At 45.0% G+C, this 25,901-nt stretch overlaps 1 protein-coding gene across 2 annotated transcripts in view; it reads right to left on the bottom strand.

Annotated features, from left to right (window-relative positions):
• LEPR (leptin receptor) overlaps positions 1–24,454 on the bottom strand; it is a 39,742-nt gene extending 15,288 nt beyond the window's left edge. The window contains exons 1-9 of one of the 2 annotated variants that reach the window (XM_062003353.1): positions 24,325–24,454; positions 19,487–19,632; positions 16,694–17,002; positions 15,589–15,700; positions 8,309–8,514; positions 5,935–6,080; positions 5,357–5,501; positions 1,964–2,260; positions 1,667–1,784 (exon numbers count right to left, since the gene is read on the bottom strand). In XM_062003353.1, the coding sequence (XP_061859337.1) occupies positions 1,667–1,784; positions 1,964–2,260; positions 5,357–5,501; positions 5,935–6,080; positions 8,309–8,514; positions 15,589–15,700; positions 16,694–17,002; positions 19,487–19,586 (1,433 nt within the window). In that variant the 5' untranslated portion in view covers positions 19,587–19,632; positions 24,325–24,454. Of the gene's footprint in view, positions 1–1,666; positions 1,785–1,963; positions 2,261–5,356; positions 5,502–5,934; positions 6,081–6,351; positions 6,427–8,308; positions 8,515–15,588; positions 15,701–16,693; positions 17,003–19,486; positions 19,633–24,324 lie in introns of those variants that run through there. The other variant, XM_062003354.1, reaches the window with a different exon arrangement.
• Positions 24,455–25,901: the final 1,447 nt, after the last annotated feature.

Raw genomic sequence — 25,901 nt, 5'->3', positions numbered from 1 at the left:
TGGTGGAGTTTTCATAATGCCTTAACCCTGTGGTAGTCACTACACTCAGGTGGGTCCCCTGTGAGTATATTTCTCTTTAACTTTTCCTCTTTCAGATCTTACTGTTAAACAAATCAAAAAAAAAAGAACAAGAGCAAAGATCACAGCAAATACTGCCACAGCTGGGAGCATTTTAAGTCTGTGTTAATGTTTACTATTTGATCTAGCAGGATAAATCACACGTAGAGATTATCACCTCCTGTTAGAATAGTTTTAGCTAAACCCAACCAGTGGAAAAAGTGGGAACAAAAACATGGCAAGAGCAGCATGGTTGTTATTTCAAGCTCAGTAGGACACCCATTACATTCATATTTGTGAAGACAGTTGAAACAAAACCTACTTTAGCATCTTACCTTAAACCTGCCCTAAAAGCCTCCACTGGAAATCTCAAGCATTCTACTATGAAATCCTGAGAAACATTCACCTGGATACTGCAAGAATTCACAACTTCACTTCCAACAGAGCAGACAGTCCAGCTTTCCAAAGGATTAGACTGACTTAAGCTTGTTTGCCAAAACTTTTGCATATCCAGTCCAGCAGAGCAGTAAAACTAAAGATTTTTTCCTTGGGAAGGGCTGTCTGCTCGTCCACCTCGTTTATATCAAGACAAATCAAGTTCTAGGAAACTCTCAAGCTCAGACTCTCAGTGTATCAGTGACTCAAAGGGAGTATTTTAGTGGTAAAATGAGGGTACTCCAGTCACAGGCAGTACCCCTGCACATGAACAAAGGAGGATCATACCACTGGTCATTCAATCAGGTTCACATTGTGCCAACAGGAATGTGTTTGCTCCACACCACACCCCAGTTCTCCTGCTCTTTCCAAAAACCAGACAAAAATCAAACCAACTAGCAAACAAGCTAGGCCCAAACACCTGACCAAAGCCTCGAAAACCAAGAGTTGCTCCAGCCACCAAAGATGCCACCTTCATAAGCAATATTCCCCTTACCATCTAAGCTTTGATTCTCTCTTTAGAAGCAAGCTCTGCTCCTGCTGGGGTGAATGAAATGCCATCCTGTATTTTCACTCACTGTCTGTATGTTGAAAAAAGATACAGAATTATAGAAGAAACAGAGGTTGAATGAAAACCTCAGGAGGTCTCAAGTCCCACCTCCAATTCTAAGTAGGGGTAAAGTCAAAGTGAGATGAAGCTGCCCCAGGGTCTTGTCCAGTCACGAGCTGCAAGTCTCCACGGACAGACACTCTACAGCCTCTCTGAGCCAGTGCTCAGTCACCCTCTCTCTGAATGAGGTTTTTTCCTGATTTCCTTACAATTTGTAGATTCAACCAACTAGAAGAATAATTTTTATAACTGATAGAAGCAAACACATCTATTTTAAGAGACTTGGCTCTCAAACTGCACCTACAGGCTTTGCAAATGCTGAAAGCCATTGTAAACAGCACCCTTGTCACATACCCAGGTATCTGTGGTTCCCTTCCCGGACACATAGTTCCAGTTGGGAAACATAGTTCCAGTTGGGAACTCCAGTTCTGGAGTTCCAGTTAGGAAAGAGTCCAGCTTCCAGAAACTGAGCACATTCTGTAATCACATCTGTGCAGGATTCTTTGCTGGATTTCCAGAGCAACACTTTCCAAACATAAAGAGTGTACTTAAAAGCGCACTTACCTGTGGTATCTGAACTGCAAGGAACTCCCCAGGAGCAAGGTATTTGGGTTTGGAGACCATCTGCAAGTCATTTTAGTTAAGTATCCATCCGTTTCACAGGTGATATCGATGTTGACATCTAGTTAAAACACATGGAAAGCTTCTTACTGAAGACAGAAGTGTTTCTAGAGAAATGCCCCCATGCATTACACATCCCAGCTGCTGAGTAAAAGCTCAGTGGAGTTTCAAATGGAAAGACCCTGGCCTTACTATTAAAAACACACCAAAATGATAGTTTGAAATCATCTGGAATCTTACCTACTACATATAATTCAGCGTATCTATGATGACATTCCCTATTTTGATGACAACAGTACAATGCGTTATAGAAGAAACTTCCTCTAGGTTTGGTTGCTTTCAAGTTGAAAAGAGTAACTTTGCTTACGCGATCGTTCACAAGCGTATACTGACTTGCTGGGATTTCTTCTGCTAAATTCAGCCACCAAACTATCTTCTTGGACTCTACAGGCTTGGTTTTGTTTTTATAGATGCAATGGAACGAAACGTTAGAACCGACAGCCGTCAGTATCTTTGGAGGAAAGTACAGGACGTCGGCTGCACAGAGCGGGGGGAGAAAAGAGAAGGTAAAAAGAATCAACTGTGGTTAGGAGCTGAGCAAAAAAAAGCCCACATAAAAGTATATGTCAAGAGAACAATAATATTGTTGTCATCCAGTTGTATTTCTAGGTTTCCTGCTACTGAATTTGGGGGTTGAACTGCTGGGGAGCAGCTCTGCAGAGAGAGAGCTGGGAGTGCTGGTTGATAATAAGCTAAATATGAGCCAGCAATGTGCCCTCGTGGCCAAGAAGCCAATGGCAGCCTGGGGGCATCAAGAAGAGTGTGGGCAGCAGGTCACAGGAGGTTCTTCTCCCCTCTACTGTGCCCTGGTGAGGCCTCATCTGGAGTCCTGTGTCCAGCTCTGGGCTCCTCAGCTCAAGAGGGACAGGGAACTGCTGGAGAGAGTCCAGCACAGGGCCACCAAGATGATCAGGGGACTGGAACATCTTTCATACAAGGAAAGGCTGCGGGACCTGGGGCTGTTTAGTCTGGAGAAGAGGAGACTGAGGGGGATCTTATTAACATTTATAAATATCTAAAGGGTGGGTGTCAGGAGGTTGGGACATCCCTCTTTTCTATAGTAGCCAGCAACAGGACAAGGGGTGATGGGATGAAGCTGGAACACAAAAAGTTCCACTTAAACATAAGAAGAAACTGTTTGAGTGTTTCAGTGAGGGAGCCCTGGCACAGGCTGCCCAGAGGGGCTGTGGAGGCTCCTTCCTTGGAGGGCTTCAAGACCCTTCTGGACATGTTCCTGTATGACCTGATCTAGGTGACCCTGCTGCTGCTGGGGAGTTGGACTCGATGATCTCTAAAGGTCCCTTCCAACCCCTGCCATTCTGTGATTCTGTGGTTCTGTGAGTTGCTGTTAACAGCTGTAGGGGAGAGGAGCAGAAACCCTGGAAGGTCTCCCTCTAGAACTGATGTTTGTAAATGCTGGTGAAAATAATCTTTAATATCCTCAGGCAAAGAGGAATTACATGAGCAGAAAATGACTGGAGGTTAGGGGGAAAGCAAAACACAGCAGCACAAAGGATATAGGGATTCATAGGGGCACCTGTAAATGAAATCTTGGGAATCACAGAATCACAGAATGGTGGGGGTTGGACCTTTAGAGATCATCCAGTGCAACCCCCCTGCAGAAGCAGGGTCACCTAGATCAGGTCACACAGGAACATGTCCAGGTGGGTCTTGAAGCCCTCCAAGGAAGGAGCCTCCACAACCCCTCTGGGCAGCCTGTGCCAGGGCTCCGTGCTGCTTTCTACTCAGCCCACTTTTTCAAGGCATCAGGTCAGCTTATTTAAACACTGCAACAAGTATTTGCTGCCTAGAAAGGTTTAGCTTCTGGAGCTCATCTCACAAACACAGATACCACAAACTGTAAAGTTGTCCTCGGGTAAGAGAAAATCCAAACAAGACAAGAGCAATGCTTGGAGGAAAAACCTTTGAACCCTGCAAGGATGTCAAAATCACGTCAGCTGAAGCATGACTGTAACACTGGGACAGAGATCCTGAGAGAGTTGTGACTCAGAACTGGGGCAGAGGGGACTGGAAATTAATAAATAGGCAAGCTTTCCTGTAGTTACCACTCAAGCCAGCAGGAGGTTAATGCCTCAAAACATATCTTATAGTCTCAACAGTGCACCTAATACCAAATGTGATACAGTCAGTAACTCCTCATGGCATAAAGACATGGAATTTGCAAAGCATGGAAACGTGCCCAAGCTCAGCCTTCATCAGCCAGGCACTGAGGCAGCCCCAGGTGTTATACACCTGCTGAAAAGGAGCAATTGGCCAAAGATCAACCCAAAGCCAAGCATAAAAACCCTTAAAAGGCCAGGTTTGCTCTCTGTAGTTGAGGTACTTGTAGGGTTTTCTCTAAAACACAGACAGCATCACCACTGCCAGAGGCTTCCATGTGCAATAGAAATCAGACCACAGAACTGGTCACCTGTACAGAACCATCACTGCCTGAGCTCAGCCTTTACTCTGGCAGGGTTCTCTGTGAGGGGAAGGCAATGATCCTGCCCCAACTGCTCCTGGCTCTGCTGCACCCTCCACTCTTCCTCCAGCAGCTCATCCTGCTGCTGGCCCTTGGGACAACACACCTGCATTGAGCAAATTCACCTCTCTGTGCTGCCATCAGGGTTGCTCAGAGTGGGATCATTTTGCTGATGTGATGTGTTTCATACAACCACACGTCCCACAACAGGGTTAATGAAAGAAACAATCCAACAGTATCTGCTGCACTTCTTTTCCATCTGTATTTCTCAACACACTCACAAACCCTTCCTTTGAAATCAGCAGTGTGTGTGTGTGAGAGAGAGAACTTGTGTGCTTTCTTGGAGGAGAGAGAGCTCCTTCTGCAAAGTTACTCGATTCAGGCATCTACATCACACTGTTCACTGTGCAGGTGTACATTGAAGCCAAAAATCAAGGATAACTGTGTCAACACACTCCAAATCATTTCCAGCTAATTGTAAGCAGAGGATGGAATAATATAATGCAAAAAGAGATAGTCCTGAAATCTTTAGGCTGAGCCAAACCAGCTGAATGTGCCAAGGGAATCAGCAAGGCTGATAACTGACCAAGGACTTGCCAAGCAAAAGCTCTTTCCCTTCCTACACACCATGAACAAAGAGCTGCTTTGATCTATCACTTCAGCAGGAGCTATGTCGATGTAAGGGCCCTTCAGGGAGTCCAGGAGAGCTCTTGCTGTGTGTGGTGTGTCAGGAACTCACCCTGCCTGGGGAACGACTGGATTTTGGGGTGTAAGGTTTATATGCTTAACCTAAAGCTGTGTGCATTCAAACTGACTGGCTGGGGCTGTGCTGCAGTTTATGACTGAGGCTCAGCATTAACATAATCCATCTTGGGTTGTAAGACAGGGCAGAATCTCAGGTAAAGCCAGGCAGAAGGAGAAGCAGGAATGGGAAAGAACTCCCAGGGGCTCTTTCAGCCTAACTCACACACACTGTACCTCCCCGGGTAACACGTGCTCTCAAGTACTTATACCATGAAAGAACACAAACTGGGGCATGTCTCTAGTCCAAAAGGCCCCTCAGTGCACAGAAGGGACTGCAGGTGACCCACCTCTCAGGCTGAGGTTGTATGGTGTACTCCAGTCACTCCAGAACCCCGGGCCACGACGGTTCCTGCACCGCACTTGAACACAGGACGAAGAATCAAGTAGCACGTTGTCCATAGCCAGTGAGGTTTCTAGAGCAACTTCAACCACCTGATGAATTAAACAGCTATCAATATTAAACATACACACAGGTAGCATGCAATTCAGGGTTTGCTGAACAGAGAGAGCTCTGCTCTGCCTTTAGGCTTCACAGAATCAAGCATTTCACCCAAAAAGAAAGATGAGAGTTTGTTTGTAAGACCCAGCAGCAGCCAGGTGCTTCATCCCTGTGTAGTGGCTCTTCCAGTGTAACTGGTGAAGACCAGCTTCCCAGCTTTATCACACTCTCTGGACATGTACTAGAGTCTACTGGACATATCAGCTCAGCAGAAATCAGTGTGCTGTGCCCAACTCCACCACACCAGCCACAGTGCTGAACCCACCAAAGCCACTGCCCCCGGGCACTGAGAAACCCTGGGCTCTGGAAGAGACATGACAATCTGCACTGTTCCATCTTAACACAAAGCAAGCAGAGCTGACTCACCTGCCAACCATTTTGGCCTGAATTTGCTGAGATCTTCACTTCATACTGAAGGGGGTATGGTAACAGCACAGGGTCAGACCAGCTGATCATCACTTGACCTTCCTCTGTCATCTCTAGATGCAGGTTCAAAGGAGGTTCAGGCTTTACTGTGGACAAATTAATTGGCAAATTCACCACTGCCTTTATTGCCTGGGACTGCTGGCTGTAATGGAGTTTTTACTGACTCAGAAGTCTCTTTCATGCCTTTTCTTTAAACTGTTTTCCAGAGCTGCTCTGCAGGTAGTGTATGACAGAGTAATGTTGTGTGGTCACTGGAAAGCTGCACCCTGGCACTGGTGCAGAGTTGTCAGGACATGCTGTTTGACCTAACATTTGACCTAAAATGACATGAATTTCAGTAACCAGACACTACCTTACCTGTTTTACTGAGAAGAGGATTGAGAGGGATGAGTAAAGCAATTGGCCTCTTCTTAAGAGACAGGAGGAAACATCCTCACATTGCACACAAAGGATTTCCAAATATTGCCATCCACAGTGATGATGGCAATGAAAGGAGGTCTCCAGGAGAGCTACATCAGGGCACAGTAAAAATGGAGGGGTTTGGAAGCCTCCCATGGGATGAAGAGAACTGTCTGGAGAGGGAGATGGATGGGTCATTTAGATTAGGATTACATTTCTTCTTCCTTGGACAAAGGCAAAGGACTTGGATTCTACTTGTACTTGTTACTGACCTTTTCAGATCACTGTGTAACTAGTGTGTCTGTTGGTTGACCCTGTCCTCATTCACAGCCCTGAGTTTTCCCCATGCAATAGTAACATCCTGGTAAAAACCACTGCAGAGTAAAGGGGACATTGAAAAGCTGGAGTGAAAGCATTTCCAAGGGGCTCAGGCACTGGGCACGTGTTCACTTCGAGGTCCATCTGCACGGGGTGTTCTCAGCCTGCCCACACCACCCCAGGTGTAACCATTGCTTCCATCCAGGGCTTTCTGCTGTCTGCACTATGGTTTTGATAACCTGGAAAATACGAGTGCAGGAGGCTGGGAAAGGCTCAGAGAAACAGTTCAATTGGAAGACTGCTAGTAACTTCCAAATAGGAGGTGGGCTGGTAGCAACAACCAAGCTGGCAGAGTTCAGATGAAGATGCACATCCACAGCCCTTAGGTAGTGCCACAGACACACCCAATCAGAAAACACCTCACTCAAATGTCCTACACCCTCTGTGGGGTCCACTCAAGTAATGATCTGCCTCTACCAACACCAGATTAAGCCTTTCATTGATCCCTCAGCTCTTCAATCCCATTTAAGTGGGATTACTGGAATCTCACCCAGTTTACCAAAACCCTGTTGTTATTTTCAGTATAAAACTCACTACACTGAGTCAGATCTCATTTTATTGTTACTTATATACCATCTCAATTAATGGAGAGCAGCAGGCAGTGATTTGGGCTTCTGAAACAGCTTTTGTAACAGAAGTTAGTAACTTATACATCATCCATTCCTGACTCTTACAACGCAGATACCGATGTCTGTTCTGCTGGTAGCACGTACAAGCAAGCACAGCTCTACATTACATAAGTATTCAGAGCTTTACTTTCAAAATAACTCTTTATTGAGCTAAATCTTGGCAGACCATACACTAATATTATGCATCTTCAACAAATCTGCTTCATGAAGCAGAACAAACTCTGTCGTTTCAAACCCTGGCAGACACAACCCTGAATCTTTAATTCTTCCCTGTGGCACCATTTAAAAGCAGCATGATGAACAGTCCAACTTTTTGCCTTCCAAACCTTTTAGCCCACCCAGAGACTTTGAACTTCATTCTGTCTGTCAAGGGTGTCAGCTGGGAAGTTTGTTTCCCCACAGCTGACAGTGTGTCTGCCTTGCTGGCATTCAACAAGATCTGCTGTAAGTGTGCATGTTGGATAGCAACACGTATCCAATTCACAGTGTCAGGAGAGTTTTAACTTGATTAAGTACAGAAGAATGCTTTCCAAATTGGAAAACACTCATATATATAAGGAAGAAAGCCCCAGGATGACAGAGCTGCTTGAGACAAGAACTGGGGTTGTTTGCCAAGTAACTTTAGGAACAGGTTTTTCCCTCCCCTTGCTTTTTAAGTCATCATCATCGAAAACAGACAGGCTTCACCACCACCCCAGACTCTGGCACAGACAGGTCCTGATGGGAACTGAAAGCTCAAGTGTGAGGACAGCCTGGCCTTTGCTCAGTGTGGTTTTGTAGCAGAATGGCTCCCAGAACTGTGTACAGCACCAGGCTGAGCAAAGGAGATGGCAGTGGGATGGCAATGTCCGTTCCTTCTCCAGAATGGACACTCCACCGCTGCTCTTCACCACACAGGTCAAGCTTACCTATGTCTATGGGCTTGACTGCCATCAAAGGTGTCCAGAGAGGTGTTCCACCCAGCACCACCTTCAGCCACATGATGTAGGTGTGGTTGAGCCTCAGGGAAGGCACAAGGCACTCGCACTTGCCATACCCACCGCAGTCACACTGAGCGACCGTGACGAGCCCCTGCAGAGAGCTCGTAGATGCATCTCCCAGGGACAGCTCTGATCTGCAAGGGAAAAACCAAACTAGAAACCAAACCAAACCACAAACCAAATCAAACCACCATTTCTTTCTATCCTCTGTTGTCAGGGGAGGTTTGTCTATCTGGGTAAGGTTTATTTCTGTTAAAAAGAGGGGAGGGGAAGAGGCATTAATTGTAACCAACTGCTTTTACCTTGCTGCTTCTCCCCTTTTAAATGGTTTCCAAGTAAAGTAGTTCAGGTGATTTAATGAAAAGTGTTCCTGAGGTTTGACTTTTGTTTTAAAGTGTTACAATACTAGATGATGCTTGTAATTTAGACTACTTTCTAGTAACTTTCTGGTAACTATGACTAGGCACTTCTCAGATACACAGTTTACCTTTCAGTGGGCTAATGGGCAGCTCTCTGCCACCTCCATAGAAACTATGTTCTAATCCCTGTGCAGGAAGCACTGACATAAAATCTAAACAATTAACACTCCTTCCAGCTTCTGCTACAATTAAACATTGCCATATATTAATAAAAAACAATTACTCAAGGGAGAAACAAGTTTTTGGAACTCCACCATTCACAACACATTTTAGTAAGTGAGAAAAAGACACTTGTGTCCTGAAATGTCTCAACACTGTGCAGGTAATTCCAAGCATACATTTCAAGCTTTAATTATTCTTTTGCAGAGCATGTTTGTCTATTAGATTATTTACTCACAGACACTACTGCCATTGTCTTGGACAGGCTCACAGAAAGGATTTAGTAAGTAACCTACTGCGTTTTGCTTTGATTGCTTCTCAGAGTAAAGGTCATGGGAGTATTTTTGACTGAATGTCCAGATTCAGTTTCAAGCAGGGTGAGGTTTTTTGCCTTTTACACCCTCCTCTCTTTCTATTAACACTCCTGCTTTGAGAGTTTAACACACATGGGTTTTGATTACACAGTGCACTGAAAAAATTGCATGCTCTAAGATGAACTTTTGAAGTTTAAACAACCAACAGCTGTGTGGACAGAAGATGTGTCCCATGACAAGGTTCATCAGATTTTCTAACAGTATGATTTCAATATACTTCAAATTAAATACATGGCAAAGTAAGCAGCATACACTTATGCATTATGCCTCTTGATCATAGCTAATATCTCACAGGATACAAGAAGATCATCCACATTCACAATGACAAACAGTCCATCACATTTAGTTTGTAGCTCTAAAACACAGTTTTCCTTGACTCAGCTTCCAGAGGCAGCACAAAGATGATCTTTGTGACCTGATCTAGGTGAACCTGCTTCTGCAGGGGGGTTGGACTAGATGATCTCTAAAGGTCCCTTCCAACTCCTACCATTCTATGATTCTATGACCTATACTGTTGCCCACACACACACATCAGTACACAGATGCTTTTCAAGTATGTTTTCCAGGCAGTTTTGTAACCAGGGCCATGGTTACTCTTTCATACATGTTTGCCATCTCCACTGCCTTTAACCAAACTAGTCTCAATTGATGAAACAAGTACCACTTAAGTGGCCACAAAGTTGCTTCTACTCTGAGAGCAACCAGCAGTTCCCAAAGTGTTCTTCATTTCTATTTCAGTTCCACAGACATACTTTAGGCTCTTTAAAATCCAGACAGACATTGATGACATGCTGCAGTGACACAAGCCTCCTTAAGGCAGCAAACTGAATAGGGTGAATGCTTTGTGGTTAAACTTCTCACTGCAGCAAAGCCAAGATAAATCCTGACAGTTCAACCATCCTGGATTCCTTCCTGCTTTTGACATTTCAACCTTACAGAAAAAAAAGCTGATGTTCTGAATCGTTCTGAAGGAAGTTTAGAATCATTTCTGTATAGTAAGGGCTTTGTTTTATTAATTCAGACATTGAAATTAACAGGATAAGAACCTTCCTGTGAAAAGTTTACGTGGGTTTATAATTGGTATGACTCCTTGTACCACTTAAATTCAGGAAGGGCAGAAAACCCTACCCTACAGGAGACAAAAAGACACTACTTCCAGCTTTTCTTTGGTTTTAATCAGTTTGGTACCTAGCACATGGAACTGACTGAAGAACACAGGGAAAATGGGCATCATTCACTGATCCTGTTACCATAATCTGCCCTACTCAAAAAGGGACAAAAAATAAGGTGAGGTTGTAATCCTGCTGCCCCATCCCTGGAAGTGTTCAAGGGCAGGATGGGTGGATGGGGCTTGGAGCAACCTCGTTTTTAGGATGCTCTCTGAAGCTGGTAACACAAGAATTTTCGAAAGAGTGTGTCCTCACAGCACCCACAGCCTGCAGTGATGACCCCATCAGTTCAAGAGGGACAGGGAAGTGCTGGAGAGAGGCCAGCACAGGGCCACCAAGATGATCAGGGGACTGGAGCATCTTTCATATGAGGAAAGGCTGCGGGACCTGGGGCTGTTTAGTCTGGAGAAGAGGAGACTGAGGGGGAATCTCATTAATAGTTACAAATATCTAAAGGGTGGGTGTCAGGAGGTTGGGACATCCCTCTTTTCTATAGCAGCCAGCAACAGGACAAGGGGTGATGGGATGAAGCTGGAACACAAACAGTTCCACTTAAACATAAGAAGAAACTGTTTGAGTGTTTCAGTGAGGGAGCCCTGGCACAGGCTGCCCAGGGAGGGTGTGGAGGCTCCTTCCTTGGAGGTCTTCAAGCCCCACCTGGACACGTTCCTGTGTGACCTGATCTAGGTGATCCTGCTTCTGCAGGGGGGTTGGACTGGATGATCTCTAAAGATCCCTTCCAACCCTATCATTGTGTGATTCTGTGATATGAAGCTATAGTTTACATTTTTAGTGCTACAGTGAGTCAATACTGACATTCCTAAAATGACTTTTATCAGGACTCACAGACTTTAAGGCATAAGAACCTTGTGCTGATGGTGTCTGGCAGACATATAGCTTGTAAATGACTTGGAATATTTTTGGTTTTATAGTTGTGCCTCTACTTCTTTCTCCTGAATTTCCTTTCAAAAGACTTCACAGAATTTTCTTTTCAGTTTCCCTGGCCTCTGGTGCTGCTCACCAAGTTTGTCAGCCTCAAAAAACCCACAATCAGTCAGTAAGAATGTAGGCTTTTCATCAAACTGTCTTTAATCTGACCCATCTGGAAAGCATTTACCATCACCACCATCCCTCTCCTAACCATGCCTAATAGCTTGTTTGATTCTTAATCATGAAACTGAGCTTATTTGCACCTAGAAGACCACTGGAGTACAGGGGGGAAAATGCTAGACAGTTCTTCCCCATGTTGTGTTGTGCCAGTATTGTGTTCCAAAAGTCACTCATTTGAGAGTAAATGGACATGGGATGTTATTTCTCCCTTCTCCCACCACACAAAACTGTTCATTTGTTTACTGCATGAAGTGCTGTGTGTGTAGGAATGCAAGTGTAACTGAGGAAAACAGTTCAGCTCTATGCCAGACAGGTCTTCCACCTCTTGTGACAGAGAACTAACAGCATCATCTCATTTCTAAGCTGTAGACCTCTCTCACAACTCACTACCTCTGCAGGCAACCAGGGCAAAGCCAGGGGAGGTCTCCTCCTGCATGAAGATACCCAGATAGTAAGAAACAAGGCAACAAGTCTTGCATTTATTTCCACAAATGGGCAAGACACAGGGACTATCTCACAAGACTGAGTTTGAGATAAGAGAACAGATCAATGGAGGCCACGATCGTGAGGGGCCCCCACATCGACCTATTCCAAATTGCCAAGCCTGGGCTAAATGGATGAGGCCTGATGACAGGGAAAACTACAGAAAGCCAAAGTACTTTGGAGAACTGCAGCAGCCTGGGACTGCATGAGCAGCCCATCATCTTCAGTTTGTCTGCAGATGGCCCCAGTCACAGGATAACTATTGCTCCTAAACTCTAGATACTGACTTTAGAGGAGCTTATGCTTCCAAAGCCCTCAAGGTCAGCAGAGGTTGCTGCCTTCATCTGGTACAATGAGATGAGAACTTTGGGGTAAACTTAAAGCAACAGGTTATTAAAAACTGGAGTTTTCCATCAGGCTTGCAGCACAGTGAGAGAAGCTGTAAATCCTGGTTCAACAAGCACTTTACATCACACAGCACTGATCAGATCCAAGCCAGATCCAAACTGTGGTGGGGACAAAGACAGACAAAGGGCTTATAAAACATAAGAGACCACAGTATGTCCTCGTTCAGTTTTACAGTGCAGGCTGCTGGAGTGAGAGAGATTTGTCTTGGCACAAAGGAATAAACAAAAGCCAGATAGGTACCAAGAATGTGAACTCCTGTGAACAGATTAGCAGAGCCCACCTCTGAGACTCAACAGAAAGCTAGTGAACTGGACTCAAACAGCTGGCAGAGAAGGGAGAGGCAATGCACAAATGTGACTTTAAGCTGGAAAGATGGGACTAAAGCATAAGACACTGTAGAAGAGGGGGGAAAAATACACATACTGCATGCCCTGAACCACAGAAGTAATTAACATTGCAACAAGGGCACGTGTCCAAGGGTTGCACTCCAAACATTGCACTTTTCAGTTGTGCACAGACAGTTCTTTTAGTCAACACCTTCAGCTAACACATCCTAAGTGATCTGTGCACAATTCAGCCAGCCTTCAGAAGGGGGTTTTACATACACCAAATTAACCTGTGGCTCCACAGTGAACTTCTAGCCTTTAAAAGCAGACCCTGCAGAATGTCTTTACTGGGTTTCAATCCATTTCTTTCACAACTGGAACACCTAACTGAAAACAAAAGGTTAAAACTTGTTTTAGGGCTTTCAGGGAAGGTACAATATCACCTTCAGGTAGCTGTCTTGAGGCACATCAGAAATAAGGTCACAGGTGTAACTCTGCTTTTAGTATTTCCATATACTGGGTTTGTGCAAGTGCTGAATCAACTGAGCCAATGTGTCTGGGTTCTAAGGACTTCCAGTAATTACATCCTCAGTGTGTGAGGTATATAGGACAATACTTACTTGAAGAAGCTGCCCTGTTAAATGGCAGAACATCTGATGGCTGTCTGGCTCATGAGAGGGTAAGTTTCTAATGAAAGGTTAATGTTCTCTAGCTGTTCTCTAGTCTAGTGCCTGACTGATGTACTCAACTAAGCCATCAGTCTCCAGGCAAAATGCATGATTGATCCTCAAAAACATATGAGTCCAGGCCCAGGACTACAGGAGAGCCTCACAGGTATTTTAAGTAGCTCAGAAATATGAGTTCACCCCTATACATCCCCATCTGCTGAAAGAGTAAATTATAATCAGCCTTCAAAATTAAACTGGAAGCATCCATCTGTGTCACAATGAAAGGATCCCCAGGGCTAAGGGGTTTCAGCTAATGTAATCAACCATCAGGGTTTACATCATCCCTGGAATACACACAACCAGAAGAATTATTCACTTTTGGTAGACAATTAACCTAATTTGTCTAACTAACTTTCAGAATGATCTTTCTCCTCCCAAAGACATGCTGCTAGGGAAGGGAAAGCCCTCTCACTACCCCTGCTTGAGCCTCTGACAGAGTACTGTCAAAACACTGCTTTGGGCAGAACAAATCATTTTCTATTCAAAGTAACTTGATATTATTTAGAAGCAGGCAAAGTGGGGATGTGCAAAATAAGAGGACACTACTGCTGAAAAAATTAAAGGCTGTGGAGGACCCAAAGGTTTTTTTGTCACAGGTTCTTCTAGGTCATTATTCTTGTACATTGCCTGTCCTGTATGTGAGAGTCCTGGCTCGATCTCCAGACTCCCAGGGAGGATCCCATGCCAGGAATGCATAGTTTTACAACTGGGAATGTTTTCAAGGTATTTTGGCTCATGTGAATAAAATGTTAAGGTATCAGTAAGCCAACAGGGAAGGCTTTCACCTTACCAAAATCTGAAATGCTTTGCTAGCTCTTCCCCCAGAACACAAGGACCTTAAAAGAAAGATATGGACATGAAATCTAGGGAGTGAAACAAGTTCCCCAACGTGACTGCACTGCAGCAAAAAGTAATCAAACCCAGCAATGCCCCCAGGACTCTAGTGAGTCTACAAGGCCTGCTCTCACAAATTGCATGACACTTACCAAACCCCCTTCACAATAAAAGAACCTCTTCACCCCAGCCTAGACCTGAATCTGTTGTTCCACGGACGTGAGGGACACCAAAAAAATCAACACAGAGGCTACAACGCTGGTATTACTGGCCAAAATGTTGCTGTTGAGACTGGATGGAAGAGAGGCAAAGGCAGATCTACCTCTCTCACAAACAAACATGTAATCAAAGTCATGCAGAACACTGGAACACACTCAACATCTGATTCCAGCCTGAAAGTATTGTATCGACTAACCCACCATAGTAATTACTAGTTGGTACACTTGCTGTCTACCCTGACCACAGGGATAACTGGTGTCAGGTGAAACCTGGCTTTTAAAGTGGAACTCATCACCTGGAAACATGGCTAATTCAACTCTTGATGTTTAGCCTGTTTCCTAAGGAAATCAAGACTCTGTGTTGGTGTCATTCCTTCTGATTTAGCAGTAACCCAGAAGAAAAGCCACGGCGTGGTGTTGCGAGTCAAACCCAACAGACCTTTGTGATCAAATCAGGCAGGTCATGCATACAAGACCTGCCTGCCCCACAGTCAGGATGATTACCATCCACCAGCATTCCAGAGAATCTTTACCACAGTGAGAGCTGCACAGGCTCAAGTGTCTCAGAGGTATCGATGTGATCAGAGCAGCATTTGGCACAATAATGTGATTTCTTCGAGAGAGAGAACACTGTGGTCAAAAGCCTAAGAAAGGCTGAACTGAGATAACAGCTTTAATATTAAACACCTGTAACAGCACAGGCATTTTAGCAAGTCAATGCTGGCCTCATTAAAGCATTTTAAGGAACATGGAAAGGACAGAGTAGGGGAACTCTCCAATCCAACCCTTTCTCAAAGACAGAAACACACTTTCCATATCGTCCAACGTTACCCAGATGGAACAAAGGCATGTGAAGCATCATCTGCTTGCAAAGCTCATGCTGCCACCATGCTGAAAGCCAGGGAGGCCAATGCTGGTGGTTTAGAAACGTTTCCAGACTTCTAATGCCAACAGTGACAAATGTAACAGTCTGTACTTACACAGCATAGAGAAGATTAACCTTCCAGTCAGCTCTCAAGTACAACGTCAGCAACCGCAGGCTGCAAACTAACAGGTCCAGCTTGCCTTTAATCCAACACTCAATGTTCCAGTCTGAATATAAGAGAGGGATTAAACATTTCTGAGATGTATTAAAACAAAAAAACCCCTCATAACTGAAGAAGCAGGATAAAATTCAGTAGCAAAGAGAGGATGAGTAAGAGATCTTCACAAAGGTGAGGCAGGACCACAGCTGTGCAAATGGGAAGGAGTAATCCCTGCTGATCTGGGCACCACTATATGCCCCTAAACACTTCAAAGGCTAAAAACCCATGTGATACTGCTGCAGTCTAATTCTTAGAGAAGGGATATGTTTTACCTGGTTTCATGGATAAGGGGAAGGGAGAAATTCAGCTGCTGCTGGTTGAAGGTTTTGCTGCTGTTCACTGGCACAGCCTCAACACGGAAACCCTTTGTGCACACACATGCAGCTCTGTTGCACACACAACAGCAATAAAGCTAATGTGGCAGTCTTTAACAGAGACTTCTCTGCTTCATGGGACAGCTCTTGTGAAATGAAGTTCTACTCTAGTGAGGCCAATGAGGTTCCTGTCTGACAGCAGCATGCCAACAGGCCAGCGTGCTGTTCGGCTACAGGACAGAAGCAGCCTAGGTTAAAAAACCACCTTAATCTAATCCATGTAAAGCTATTTACTAAGACAACACAAGCCAGGCAGAAAAGATGGCACTTGCTTTCCATCTCCATCACCTCCTGAAGGAGTTTAAAGCCTGTATCTATAGATTTCAGATATTTCTGGTGGCATGTAAACACGTTTGAAGATCTGGGCTCATGCCCTCATACATTTGACTCAGAATTCCCTACAAAGACAGACAACTTTATCATCATCATCATTTTTCCCATTTGAAGCTGTGTTATACAACTTCCTTCACCCTCCACTACAGACTTCAGTGAGGAAGGATTTTACCATACTCTGCTCTGGATTAAAATGAGTAACCATGAACACAAACAAGCCCTCCTCCTCCCAAACAACAAACCCCAATCACTTTTTGAAGCAGCAGCAACTCCTCATGCCCTGGAAAGCCTACCTATTTCCTGAGAAGCAGAGACACTTATTTCTGAAGGAATAAACTTCCTAGCTTTCATGCTTGCTCTGTACAAAGAACAATCAATGTTGTTATCGTTCCGAAGGCAACAAAGAAAACTCTCTTCATTCATTGGCAAGTGAGGCTTGGTTTCAGGTGCTCCATGCTCTCTCCTCAAACCAGACCAGCTCTCTACAACTCCAGCAGAGAAAGGACTCAAGAATGTCTCATTCAGCAGCATGCAGGGTAATGTAAAGTTCCTGGGAGGAATCTGATGTACCAGACAATGGGCAACTGCCATTTGAAGAAAGTCTGCAAACAAAAGGCAAAGATATTGGGAAGAGAAAGTTCATATCGTTTGACAATGGAAAGAAAGTGGCTGATGTTATACAGATATACATTCATTCCACACAGACTATTTCCAGGGACTACTCTCCTTTGAGTTGCAGCTGAAATTACTAAGAACATCCCATCTGAGCTGGTGTCTCAATGGACAGATGCCAGCCTTTTCCCCCAAGTCACTACACTAACCTGTTGTTTTCTGGACCCCTTGAAATAGGACAAGACCAAGACTGTAGGGGAAACATCTCTTTGGGGGTAATTTTGCTTAAATTCATTCAAAATACAGCAAATCCTATACTTAAGTTCACACAGTACAGAGGTATGAGCCTCATCTACCCCTGCAGTGCTTGGCACACTTGCAAGCCAGCTCATGCAACACGGCTCCACTACTGTACCATTGTAATACCATTGCATTGTATTGTAATGTAATACAAATACCACTGATAGTACCATTGTAAATCTAACAGAGTCACATCACAACTGTTACATACCAAAGAACAGTATTACTAGAATCTATGCCTGGATGCAACTACACAACCTCAGGCCAGTGTCTGGGAAATGAGGTGGAAGAAAAGATGGGTCTTTTCCTCCAGACTTGGATTCCTCTGATTCCTTAGATTCCTCTGACCACACTCATAGCTCCTGTTGGTAAATCATAGCTTGAATTACACCCACAAAGACTTTGAGAATGATGGGCATGTTGGTTTTGGGAATCACTTACTGCAACATGCCATGTGAACTTCAGACTGATTCTGTAACTGATGCTCTAGTTACAGAAAGGCACGTGGGGCATTTGTGCTTTTTGCTCAGTAAGGGCAGAAATGTTTTAAGTTCATTAGAGAGAAATTCATTGCTGCTCTGTGCCTTGCAATAGCCAAAAGAAGAAAACCCAGAATGTCTCTAGCACAAGGTAAATCATATAAAAACAAAGGGAGGAAAGCTAAGGAGTGGATGCATGCCACCTGAAAAGCAGACACTCTGTCACTGTTCAGGGTGCTCCAATGTTTTGTGTTCTCTTTATGCAGATTTCATATTGACAGACCCCTGAAGGGCTCTGCTCTGTCCTCCTCCCTCATTTGACAGAGTTTGTGCCACTGTAAATACCAGCTCCATTAGGCCTCCTGGTTGCATGCAGAGCACTCAGACTATTAGTCCATACTACTCGTCATGTGACATGACTGCCTGTGAAGCAGGACAGATAACTAACATCCTCCTCAATCCACAGAGTCAGCTGGGAGGTGGGAATAGACTCCTGCCAGTTATCTTTCTTTCTAACCAACAACTGCCCATCACTTATCACATCAGAAAATCTCCTGGGATTAATTAAATCCTCCAAAAATCTAAATGTGTGCAGCTGCTCACCACTCCAGCACAAGGGCTGAAGAAAAAGAGACCTATAATGCACTACAATACAGAAGTGATAGGGTATGGTTGCTGTAGCTCCCAAATGCTCATTAATAAATACAGCATGCAACAGGAATGTTTTCCTGCTACAGGTGTAACAGTTTGTCCATGACACAGACATAGGAGGCCATCACTTACAGGTCTTATCCCTCAAACAGTGGCTTCTTTCATGTTGCTAACAGGGCTACAGAGAAGCCAGCCATGGCTATTTGCTCATTCAGAATCTGGCAGAGATGGGCAGTGAATGGATAACACTGACTTTCAGTCAGTACAGGCCATCAGATAGTGCCAAACTGCTCTGAAACCTAATGAAAACTCCCTGAAGCATCCAGGCTTTCTGATTAAAAGGTACCCAGGATGCTGAGCTCATGTAAGGTGTTTCAAAGAACACCAACAATGCATTGTTTCATGCTGAGTGGATAAAGGTACATAGCTGGAAAACATAAAGATGTACATAGAAAAGAAATACCCATAAAGGATGTATAGTTAGCTAGAAAGGCAGACCCCAGCTGCTCCTGAGCAGCATTCCCCAATTAGAAAGCCAGCTCATCACAGCCAACATTTGCAGTTAATTGAGCACCCTTTGACAGGAATGGCTGCCAGCTGAACAAGCAGAGCTCAAACTCCAAGGGACACCCTGGCTACATCAAACTAAACACAAACCCTACACTTGTGATGGAGCTGGGATTTTCCCTTCTGCTTCTGGGGTAACAAGACAAATCGCTCATCAACTTGTATGGCACTCAATTTTTACAGGGGTGTTTATTTGACTGTACCTTGACTCACCACATACTTCCCACTGATGTTTCCTGATCTTACAAGTCACTTGCACTGCTTTTTTTTGTGGTGAGACACATAGACACAACCCTGAGAGTGTCAACATTCCAATTCTGCACCACATAACGTCAGGGCCTTTGTATACTCTAGCTGTGTGTTCCCATAGGATACTAATCCAGTGGCATGACTTGAAACACCACTGTAAAAACCAGAAATGGTGATTACCCCTCATTCTACACAGTTTCCAACAGATGTATTGTTTTAGTAACTTACCCACTAGCACAGACATGCTCAGAATGATTTGCCAGTACATCTTGGTTTTCAGTGCTGAGCTGAAAGACAGATGGAAAGTCGACTGACAGCTGATAATCATCAGTCTGCTCTTTGACCAGGGTTTCCCTTTGGTTCATTTCATACACCTTTGTAAGCAGAAAAGAGGAACAAAATCAGAATGTCATTTGAGGAAAAAAAGCCCAAGCACTGCTTAGAATATCAAAGAAGTATCAACACAGCTCTGTCATCATCAGAGCTACACAGAATCTCATTTTTCCAGGCTTTTGCTGATAATTGCTCACCTTGTGTGTTTGTTTGGTCATCTGAAGGGCACTACAAAGCCCAGCAATCAAAATGCCCAAGAAACAGTCAGTTTTTAAGGGAGAAGAGCAGCACTCAGGCACCCAGTTCAATGGTGAAGACTTCACTAAACTTTACAGTAACACTCCACCCCAGTTCTATCCTTTCAGGTCCTTTGTTCTTTATTCTCATCCCATAGTTACATCAATTCTGAAAAAGCCCAAGATAAGCCTTTTTATACTTAACAAAAGCTCAGTAGATGATGCCAGGGTGAAAACACACAGAGTCTGGTTGCCATTGCAGTAAACCAGAACTGAATGCTAAGTAAAATCTACAGCTCAAGTCAGACAAGGAATGCTGGGGCAAGAAAAGGGAGCCAAGGAGCCCCTCCAAAATATTCTCATGCCTGAAATATTTCTGAGAACAATTTCCTTGAGAATATCTAACACAAGAACTGGTGCCAGTGCTGTGTAGCTCACTGGCCCTTCAGTTTGGGGCTGCAAATACTGTACTATATGTATATACACAGAGCCCCCCCTTTCTATCCTTCCTCTTCGGTTTGCCCCCATCAGAGCCTTTGATATGATCATCCAGCAACTCTGACAGAGCTGACTCAACAGGCACAGCTCTCTACCTTTAGCAGCAGCCAACTGTCCAGCGAGGTTGCAACAGTTCAGTGTTCTTGGCCCCCATAGGGAAAGCCCCTGTGAATGTTATCTGGGGCTGGTGCCAAAGCCAAGCCATTTCTTCAGCACAGATCATCTTCATTTCACGGTGAGTCAGTCCCATCCATCCACTTTCCTCCTCATCCCCCTTGCTTACAATCAGAGTACATTTAAAGCTATATTTTGAGGGGAAAAAAAGAGGCAAGCTGAACATTTCAAAGGCAGTGCTTCATAACCTTTACTTCAGAGGGAAATCTGCCTCTCAGCACAGCTGGTAGGAGGCTGTTTGTACCTGTACCTCTTCCATTAGTCTGTTTCCTAATAGGTGAGTCATGAAGGCCAGAGGAATTACCTAGCTACAAGCTTCTATTAGGTCTGTCATTTCCCAAAGATATAGGCTGGGATTATTTCCAAAAGCCTATGATCAAAGTGATGTAGCTTTTTTTCCCCCCAGGTTTCTGACTGGGGAAAAAAAACCCTCTGAAATGATTTACTTGACATAAGAGTATACTATTCACAGTATTAAATATATGGTTTATCAAACACCAGTCCATGTTCCTCTTTTAAAGGAGCAACAAAAAAACCTCCTGTTTGTAGCTCAGTCACTTCTGGGTAAGAAACTGGCAGAGATCACTTCCATAGGTTGTACAAGGCAATCAGCCATCTGCTTCAAAAGCTTAGAAAGTTATCAATAGGTCTCAGATGAAAATGCTTCAAAACTCTCACTTAGGTAAAAAATTCCCACCATCAAGGGCTCTAAATAACCCATAAAGTTACTGCCCATCGCTTGCTCTCCCATCATAAGCACTGCAAGGAGGCAAAGCTGCCACCCAGGTACCTCAGCCATAGAGCTCCCAGAGGTTTGAAGGAAAGAAACCACTCTTTTGGTAGCTACACGTATTTTGTTGTACTGTTTCCAAGCAGAATGTGAAACATCATCTTTAATTTGTTGCTGGAAATGAGAAGGCAAATAGATCAAGGTGTAAAGGGCAGCCACAGCTTTAGTTTCACCCATGCAATACCTGCCTTAGACTGCAGAGAAAGCAGTCACACAGCCCAGAACCACTTTATGCTCAAAGTTATAATGACATAGTCTACTGAAGATAGAGGTGTCTTCATTTCCTGCTACCTTAAATCAACCACATAGAGTAATCAAAGAGATTCTGATTTCAGCACTGATTTAACCATAATATTTGGAGCAGAAGGCAAAAGCACAGCTCAGGCCAGCTCGAGACATCTTCTCTTGCTGCTGCTGTTGCGTCGATCCAGGCTGATCTTTACTGAGGTGTTATTTGTCAATCCTGGCTCCAACAACATTCATGAACAAAAGAAATGGTGCTGTATGAGACCAAAGAGCAATGTAAGGTGCAGGCTACCAGCATTAGCTCCTTTTCTGGTCAAAGGTCAGTATTGCTTGTGTGAATTGTATGTGGGAACTGGGTAAAAAGTGGGATCAACTGAGAAGTCCCAGGACAAGATGAATGTGCTGCTGGACCAGGCAGGGCTACCCAAAATCTTGTCTAGTGAGAATATTGAACTTGCAAGAATGCCTCTAATTTCACTGGAAGAAAGAATACAAGTTTCACAAGGACAGGGAATAGGAAGTTAAGTAAAAGAGAGTCATTTAAACTTGTAACTATAGCTCTAGCCCAGAGAGTAAGTTAACACAGCAAGGACAAATGGTGGGCAGGGAGGGATCCATAGAAATGGAAGGAATCAGAGCCTTGTTTTAAACACATCTCTGCCTTAATCAATTCTGAAACCACCAACTCTGCTGCTGCTGTCTACAAGAGACTTTCCAATTTCATATGGAAACAGTATTTTCTTCTCCATACACACCACTGTCCAAAACACTTATGTAAGGAGAGTCCCTCTCGTAACAAAACCATCCAGTTCAAACAAAACACAGCAGACAGGACAAGCAAAGAGAACAACAGTGAAAGGAAGATCATTTCCCTTGACAGACCAGGGGAGAAGTTGTAGAATCCTTTGGCAAATCAGTATGGGAAAGCTTTCCAGCACAGCCTGAACCAAGCACTGCTGGTGATCCCAAAAACCTGCTCACTAGCCCCAGAAAATGTACTCAAAGTTTCCCTTTTCCTTCTGGAGCTGCCTGGGGTTGGGGTTGGGCTTTTTTTCCCCTTTTCTTGACTTGACAGCTTACATTTCTGCATGTCTCCCTTCTGAACAACAAGAAAAGGGGTTGACCTGCTTCTGCAGAGGGGTTGGACTAGATGATGTCTAAAAGCCCCTTCCAACCCTACCATTCTATGATTGTATGACATGAAGACAGGGAGTGCAGCACGAGGCTGCTCTACCTGTCCAGTTGGACCATCAGTGAACAGTGGGTGGCACTGGTGCCTAAGGGTGCCCAGCCCCTGCAGCCCTCCACAACCCACCACAAAAGTCAAACTCTCCTCGACTTTTACAGAGCCAAAGAGACCACATGGGCAATTTCAAAGCCTACAGAAACTGCCAGAGTTACCAGGATCTCATATTTTTCCCTCAAGCTACCACACACACTAACTCCCTACTTCCCACCCTCCCCTAAAACCAGCAGCAGCTGGTAGTTAATGGGAAACAGGAACATAATACTGCGAGCACACAAACTGTCCCTGGCTGTTGCAAGCACTCTGCTACAGCTGCTTTTGAATATTTCAATGATCTCTATAAAGCATACAAATATTTTAGCAATACAGCCCACACACAGCATCTCCTGGGCTGCTCTGGGAGGGTGCCCAGGGCTTGCCAGTTCTGCTGGCTTTGGCAAGAGCAGCACTTCTCAGTCAGCCCTCCTGGGCATGGAATTTCTCCTTGTTTGTTTGTCATGTAGTATATTAGTAAACACTAATAAAAGGCTTGGTGTAAATGAAACATACAAACCAGCCATGAATGGGACTTTCAATGAATCATTTTGCTTTCTAACACTGAAGCTTTAACCAAGGCAACCCCAACTTGTACATGTCTCCCCAGCAGAACCAGCAGCAGAGCTATCCTTTGCCTCACTCAAGGGCAACTGCACAAACCATCTCCCAGTTTGTCTCTTCTGAAACTTGACAGTGAAATGTCCCAAACTCTAGGGAGTTTCTCCAGATTGTACAATTTCTTTTGACTGTACTGAAACTACCCCCTGGTCTCACAACCATCCAGGCCAGCCTGGCACAGGGGCAGGAGGCAGAGGATCCAGCCTTGGCACAGCAGCAGCGTTTGCTCCTGCATCTCCCCAGCACTGAAGATGCACAAAGCTTGTCAGACATGAGCTTCATAAATATTCCTGATTTGAAGCCAGCAAGAAAACCCCATTTTTAATACACTTTTCCCCTCCTTTTACACTGATGAACACACTTTGGTTTTCCCTTATATGCAGCTGTAAGCAGAGCTCCTCTAATTATCCAGCACTTACAGCTCCTTCATACCATAGCCGTGCTTGGTACTTCGGGGTTCTCATGACAAAGTCTGTTTATAAATGCCATGACAATAATTAACACTACATTTCCAAAGTGCTCTTCTATCAGAACGGACTCTTAACGGCTTCTGCAGCACCAGGGACTCACCACCCACCTTCACTTTTGCTTTAGACATTAAACCTCGACAGAAAGAGGGAAAAAAAGGCAAAAATCAAACAGAAAAAGTATGCTGAGGGCAGCCCGTGCCTGGCTCCAAAGCTGCCCGAGGAACAGCCCACAATCTCCCACCAGCTCTGCGTGTCTTTGGGCCAAAGCCGGGGGCAGGGCTGCTGCCCTGGGGCACGCTCAGAGCCGCCCCCGCGGGCAGGAGAGGGCAGGGCTGGCACCTGCGAAAGGGGCAAAGAAACGAAACAAGGGGGAAGGGGGAAAAAAAAGGAAAAACCCAAAGAAAAGTAAATTCACCCACCTACTGCGTTTTGTCGCCGGAGTCTCAGCCAGGCGGCCGCACGGGTCATGTCTCGCTGCTTGGCCGGGCGCTGCCCAGCCCCAACCCCAGCCTCAGCCGGGGAGCAGGAGGGCCGTGCCGTGCCGTGCCGTGCCGTGCCGTGCCGTGCCGGATGATGCTGCCCGCGGCGCCGCCTCCTCTCCTCTCCTCGCCCGGCCCCGCCTCGCCGCTCCGCACCGCACCGCACCGCCCGCCGGCAGCGGGGGCAGCTCTGGGTCCCCCCACCCGTCCCGAAAGCCTCACGGCCCGCCGGCAGCGGGGAGAGCCCGGCCAGGCACGCACAAGGTGCTGCGGGAGTGCTTCAGTTAGAAAAGGCTGCGAGCGCTGGGGCTGCTGAGCCCTGTTTAGAGGAAACGGAGCGGGGACCTTGTCGATGCTGATAAATACACAGAGGGGTGTAGAGAGGATGAGGCCAGGCTGCCCAGGGAGGGTGTGGAGGCTCCTGCTCAGGAGGTTTCCAACCCCACCTGAACACATTCCTGTGCCCCCTGAGCGAGGGGAACCTGCTTTGGCAGGGGCTGGGGCTGGAGCAGCTCTGCAGGGCCCTTCCAGCCCCCATCATCCTGTGATTCTGTGACTGCAGAACCCTTTCAGAGTGTGTCCCCCCTTCCCAGGGACACTTCCATTTCTCACAGATAGCATATCCATCAAGAGTATAATAAAGCTTAAGCCTTCTAGCTGCCCATCAGCACAGCCTGCCAGGGGGTGAAGCTATAATGCTTCACCCAAGGAGTAAGTTCAGGCAGGTGGCATCACTTCTCTCCCGTAAAAAGTGCTTTACAAAAGCTTCCACCCATCCTGCACATTAAATGCCATGACCCTGCTGCCTCCCCTGGGAGACACTGCAGGAGCTGCAGAGAAAACGGGGAGTGACTAGTGGAAGTTTTCCTCTTCCAGTGGCCTGTTGCATTCTGATTGTAACACATGATGAAAATTTAATGACAGTTTAATGTCAATCAGTGCTGTCTGAATTCACACAAACATTGGTTAAGGATGTCATTAACCTTCAGCTTAACTACTCCAGTTATGAGAAACTGTACAAAAATAGACCATTATTAATGTAAAAGTTGAACTAGAAGCATAGGGAATGCTTCCTGGCTATTGAACCTATTCATTGCCACGTCCCAAGGATCTCTGAATTGTCTCAAAAACATAAACATAAATGTTGGGAATTGTTATTCCTAACACAAACATGGCTATTTGTCAGAAGGACAAAGATCTGTGGTTTAAAAACCTCAAGCTGATAGATACTTCTTTTAACAGCACCAAGCAGTGCTGTGCAATCTGGGTTGGACAATGTGTTGTTATTCCCCAGTAGTTTAAAAAGCACACATTTCTGTGAACAACCTGCATGCTGAGGGACTCTTTTCATCTCCTCTTTACTACACTCCCATAGCTAATGATGTTTGAATACCAGTTCTGTGTGGATTGTTGTCACCTGTTTTGTTTGACTTAAAAACCCTGAGCCATCCTGAAAGAAGCTGACAGTGCAAATGAATAACTAGAACTAAATGTAAATCCCGACCTTGGATTGTTAA

Source organism: Colius striatus, chromosome 10 (assembly GCF_028858725.1).
Source record: "Colius striatus isolate bColStr4 chromosome 10, bColStr4.1.hap1, whole genome shotgun sequence".
Lineage (NCBI taxonomy): Eukaryota > Metazoa > Chordata > Aves > Coliiformes > Coliidae > Colius > Colius striatus.
This window is presented reverse-complemented; position numbering and strand designations above follow the sequence as displayed.